Genomic DNA, 5,647 nt, shown 5'->3' on the forward strand with positions numbered 1-5,647 from the left:
CAAAAAACTAGCTGCCTTCCGTACCACTGCATGAAAGGAAGCAGCCTCCTCAGTATATTCCCCCGGGGACGAAAGGTCCCACTCAGGGGAAGTGTCCAGCCCACTGGCCGACTCCAGTCCACGCAGCCCATCACCCGAGTCCTCTAGCTCTCCTTCCTCTAGGGCTCGTTGGTACTCCTGCTCTTCTAATACACGGAGAGCACGTCTCCTTGAATGAAGTCGTTGCTCAATACGCGGAGTCGACAATGCCTCCGCCGAAGTCGAAGATCGGCGCCGATCTTCAGAAGCCACCGACGCCGCATCCGGCGCCACAGGTAACTTCGGCGCCGACGGAAGAGCAACTGCCGCAGATGGACCCACCGGAGTCACAGGCCGAAATCCCGACGTCGACGGGATGGAAATCCCCGGGGCCAATCCTTCTGAAGCCACCGGAGCGGCCACCGGCGCCGACACTGGCGCCGAGCCCACGTTCCCAAACGGGAGAAAGGGCATAAAGGGTGCCGGCCGAAGAGGCGCAGGATCACCCAAAGAAAAGGCCAAAGGCCCAGCCGGAGCACCCCCTGGAGCCATCTGTTGGAAGATGGCATACATCGCATTCAAGAATGCGGAACTATCGGCTCCAGGGGTGGGAAAAGCCGGATACTGGGGTGCATGTCTCGGAGGCGACCCCGACGCCGGCCTCGGCGTCTGCGCCGGAGAAAACACTTGAGGCTCCAATACCTCAATCACCGACGCCTGTCCAGGTGAAATTGGAGACGCCGGAGAGGGCAACGGCGTTGAAGGATGCAGCGTAACCGTGGGACTGACCTCCCATGTCCTTCGGCGCCGATCCGGAGACCTGGAATGAGTCGCCGAGATTCTCTACGGCGCCGGGAGTCTCGATGACGCCGATGTCTTGGGGAAGAAGACTTCTTGTGATGTTTCTCCTTTGACTTGGCCATAAACAGCTTCGCCTCACGTTCCTTGAGGGCCTTTGGATTCATGTGCTGACATGAATCACAAGTCGAGACGTCGTGGTTGGAGCTCAAACACCAAAGGCAATCGGAATGAGGATCCGTCACCGACATCTTGCCTCCACACTCACGACAAGGCTTAAATCCAGACTTTCTCTGCGACATTATTTCCACAGCGAAAGACTACGCAGCAAGATATACACTGTAACCGCAAGAGTAACAGTTGCTCCCTCGAAGATAACCGTTTCGAATGCACGGAAAAAAGGGAACTGACGTCCGCACGTCGTCGAGGACCTCTTATTGCCTGTATGACGTCAGACGGCGTCGCGTGGGCTAGAGTGACGTCCTCGTCGACGGGCAGAGACTAGTAAGAAGATTTCCGTCGAATGCTGGCGCCATGGGAGTATTCATGAGGTGAGGAATCCACAGGTAGTTGTATCCATCAGAAAAAAGTGATTCTCACCCGCTCTTACTTTTATTTTTTTTTGTGATAAAAAGTTGTAAAGTCAAAATTTCACCTTTGGTTGCTGCCTGCACAGAAATGATACACCCTCAGCTTGCAAAACTGTAAACACACATACCTCTTTGTCATGACCAATAAATTCAGCACAACAGAAAACTGCACTAAAGAGAGGCTTTTGAATGCTGGACCTGCAGCTTTAGTGATCTGTCTTAGATGAGAGACGCCAGGCTCAGCAGACAGATTGAAGGATCTGTCGGAAGGTAAACATCATGAAGTCCAAGCGCTCGTACTCGGAGTCATCACCACATTCAAAGAGACAGCAGAAGAGGGGTGAGCCATCAGGGTCACTTCCTAAACATTGAAGGTCTGAATACGCACTGGGACGGGACCTTCAAAAATGATTATGGGGTCCTCCTGTTGCTCTAGATCCAAGGGATCCTTGTTAATGTACAGCTCTAATGTTCTTCTTTTGTGTGGATCAGTGGGGTGACAGAACAGCACACAGTGCCAGTGTTGCCCAGTGAGGCTTTTTCATGCAACCTAAAGCCAACAACACTCCCATGACACCCCCTTGGCTCTTTCACCAACTTCTTCACTAGTCTACCATCTGCAAAGTCCACTCCGTGTGTGTAACTGAGTGCCTGCACGCTCATACCCTGGTCGCTCCTGGCATTGCAGTATAACAATGCATGGCCGCCAATCTGGACAATCTCTACAACCCGGCACTCCACTGCACTTGCTGTGTCCACAAAGCCTCCTTTGACCCAGCTCTTTCCGTGGGCAGGACTGCATATGCAGAAGGCATGGGGGACAGGGCGAGCTCTCTGGCCCTGTATCCGGTGGGCATATGCTGGTATCACCAGAGTTCTGTTCTCATCGCTGAGCTGCAAGCCATGTCCTGGGCCATCAGCAAACGTTGCCCACTCTCCATGGGCAGATCCAAAGACTGCGTCTGTGAGATCAGTGAGGGAGCTCCAGGTCTTCACCTGGTCTATGCTGGTGATTTGGCACAGACGTACCGAATTGGTTTGCGTGTTGATCTGATGTTCTTCAGCTACTTCTCCACGAACAGTGATGAACAAGAGGAAGATAGTTTGAGTGACTGAGTCATACACAGGGCTGGGGTTCATACATCAATCTGGGCAGTCAGAAGAGTCACACGGTCTGGTGATTAGCTGATCTTAGGTTATGGGGGAGAAGACAGAGTAAAGATGTCAGAGAGGTAGAATGCCCAATGAATGGCTTTCAGTGTAGTATTACAAACGTGTAGAGGGCCCCGTTTTGGTAGAAAGAAAGCCATATACCGCACACTTTGTCTATAGTAGACACCTCTTTAAAAACTTTGGACAATAACAGAAGAATGTGCTTACTGTGGAGTACAATGCTCAGTTGTACAACACTGGACAGCACATTATTCTAAGAATGTGCAATTGTGCATTTTGCAAGATCTGTGAATTGTGCTGAGTTTCCTAACTTGGTCCAGGTTAGCCTTGAGAGTCAGATCTCGAGCAGGAGGTTTCTTTGTGCAAAACATTCAAATTTTTTCATCTTCTCTATAAATCTCACAAAGGCGGCAAACGTCTAAAGTAGGTTGTGAGACCAGCCTTTCACAGCTTTTCACTCTGCTACAATTAATGAAGTTCATGGCTTTGTTCACATTCAAATATGTTACTGGAAATTCCATCCTTTCAGCCAGCATAAGTCATGTATGAGCCTAAATTCACCTTCACTTTTATTTGGTATAACACTCGAAGTTGAAACTAATATATGAGCAAATTAGATACCTTAGATTCTCCTGGCATCTCCCTCTCTTATCCCTTGTTTAGTTAATTTGCTGCTACCCTTTGTTTCTTTCAAATGGCTGTCAGGTCTTCTGCCCATTGACTAACTCTTGGGCTCTTGTCGGGGAGACAGGAAACTAATCTGAACCCCTATCTTAACCTCTCACTTCTCTTTCTGGATAATGGCTGTTAAACCTGGCAGCTCTTGGTGTGGTTCCCCTGTACTTTTTGCTTCTGACCCCTTGTTTTTGGACCCTGTGCTGTAATTCGTTTTTCTGGTTTTGATACTTTGGGCACTTTACCACTGCTAACCAGTGTTAAAGTGCAAGTGCTCTCTGTCTAAAGGATATTGGTAATTGGTCTTCCATGATTGGTACATTTGATTTACTGGTAAGTCCCTAGTAAAGTACACTATGGGTGCCCAGGGCCTGTAAATCAAATGCTACTAGTGGGCCTGCAGCACTGATTGTGCCAACCACGAGTAGCCCTGTAAACATGTCTCAGACCTACCACTGGAGTGTCTATATGTGCAGACCTGCACTGCCAATTCGACCTGGCAAGGGTACCCACTTGCCAGGCCCAAAACGTCCCTTTTACTACATGTAAGTCACTTCTATAGTAGACCCTAGGTAGCCCGATGGGCAGAGTGCAGTGTATTTAAAAGGTAGGACATGTACTGTTGTGTTGTACATGTCCTGATAGTGAAATACTGCCAAATTCGGTTTTCACTTTTGCAGGGCATATCTCTCCCCTGGTTAACATGCGGGCTGCCTTTCAATGTCTTTTAAGTGCAGTTTTCCATTGGGAGCAGATAGAAATTTGGAGTTTGGCGGCTCAGACCTCACAATTTAAAAATACATCCTTTAGTACAGTTGGTTTTTACATTGTCTGTTTGAAAATGCCATTTTTAGAATGTGGGCATTTTCTTCCTTAACTATTCTGTACCTCTGCCTGCCTGTGGAATCCATGTCTGGGCCAGACTGACAGTTGGACTGTTTGTGAATTCCCTCTACAGAGTGACACAAAGGGAGCTGAGGTGTGTCATGCATACCCGGGTGAGTCTCCTGGGCTAGAGTGGGGAGGGAGGAGCTGACCCCTGCACCTGAAAGGGCTATGCCTGTCCTCCCACAATGCAGGCTCCAACCCCCTGGAGTGTGCCTGGGGCCAGACTGGGCAAGGCAAGATATTGTGAACAACAGAGACTTTCCTCTGAGGTTTGCCTACTTCAAAGGCAGAAATGAGTATAAGTAGTGAACCAAAAACCCCAGACTTTCAGAATACTTCTGGATCAAGAGGAACTTCTGCCAAAGAGAAGAGCTTGATGCTTTATGAGGACCTGCCACTCTGCCTGTTGCTTTGCTGTGCTGGCCTGCTGCTGCTGCTTCTGCCTAAGAGGGAAAGGACTTGACTTTGCTTTCTGAAATCCTGCTTGCGAAGTTTCTCCAAGGGCTTGGACTGAGCTTGCCTCCTACTATGAAGTCTCAGGGACATCAAATACTTCACCTGCTAGCACCTGCTGAGGACCCTGATTTGCCAAGTGGTGCCAATCCAGTTCCTGGGCCCTTGGAAGTGAGTTCTGGAGAGAAACAAGAAGATCCAGGCACATCGACTCCAGATGACTCCAGAATCAGTGCTGCTGCACAACTCTGCGCCGCTGCCTGCAACCTGAAACCATGGTCCCCGCTGGAGTGCGAGGACCCCGACAGACGCCACCTCACTGAAGTTCCATGTCACCGACAGCCGTGATACCCGACTCTTCCGCGGCGCCAGCAGCCCTGTGGTGTGAACGCAACCCTGTGTGGTCACCCAACGCATCTCGACCCGCCAGATTCATCTACCCCACTGGATCTTCAGGGACCGACAACTCGCACCAGCACATCACCTCCCCTGCAGGAACCAAGGCCCCACCAGATCCAGCGACACCTCACTTCCCCTTGTTTACCCGTTTACCAAAGGTACTGTACCTTGGGGTCCATGCGACTCCGTCACCAGTGCAATTAGTGTCGGACTGTTGGGAACGCCTCCGTCACGACACCGTGATAACACTAAATCAAAGCATTTGTGTTTCTAAGCGCTACATCGAAGTTTAATCTTTGAAAATTCATAACTCTGCTTATGTAAGTTGTATTTTCGTTGTATTGGTCTTGTTTTACTCAGATAAATATTACCCATTTTCCTAAACTTGTTTTGAGTGATTTGGTGTTGTTTTCACTATGTTACTGTGTGTGCTGGTACAAATAATTTACACATTGCCTATGAGATAAGCTTGACAGCTTATGCCAAGCTACCAAGGGGGTGAGCAGAGGTTATCTGAGCTGTGTATCTCCCTTACTCTGACTAGAGTTAGGATCCCTACTTGGGCAGGGTGTAAACTGACTGCCAACTAGAGACCCCAATGCTTTTACCACACTGTTAGAAACTGGGTCTCTAGCTGCCAGAGGTATGCACCC

General features: G+C 49.5%; 1 protein-coding gene across 1 annotated transcript; it reads right to left on the reverse strand.

Annotated features, from left to right (window-relative positions):
• Positions 1–1,645: 1,645 nt before the first annotated feature.
• Positions 1,646–2,546, reverse strand: NEU2 (neuraminidase 2). Its single transcript, XM_069212649.1, has 2 exons — positions 1,934–2,546; positions 1,646–1,767 (listed from the first exon to the last, which is right to left on the reverse strand). The coding sequence occupies exons 1-2, from the start codon at positions 2,544–2,546 to the stop codon at positions 1,646–1,648; spliced, it is 735 nt and encodes a 244-aa protein (XP_069068750.1).
• Between the last annotated feature and the right edge of the window lie 3,101 nt (positions 2,547–5,647).

This window comes from Pleurodeles waltl, chromosome 11 (assembly GCF_031143425.1).
Source record: "Pleurodeles waltl isolate 20211129_DDA chromosome 11, aPleWal1.hap1.20221129, whole genome shotgun sequence".
Taxonomy (NCBI): domain Eukaryota; kingdom Metazoa; phylum Chordata; class Amphibia; order Caudata; family Salamandridae; genus Pleurodeles; species Pleurodeles waltl.

What these genes read in the sequence shown, in the direction of transcription:
- NEU2 (XM_069212649.1), bottom strand. Translation starts at nt 2,546, where the DNA reads ATGAACCCCAGCCCTGTGTATGACTCAGTCACTCAAACTATCTTCCTC. An exon ending in GCATGAAAAAGCCTCACTGG is followed by an intron (nt 1,768 to 1,933) that starts GCAACACTGGCA and finishes TTCAATGTTTAG; the next exon opens with GAAGTGACCCTGATGGCTCA.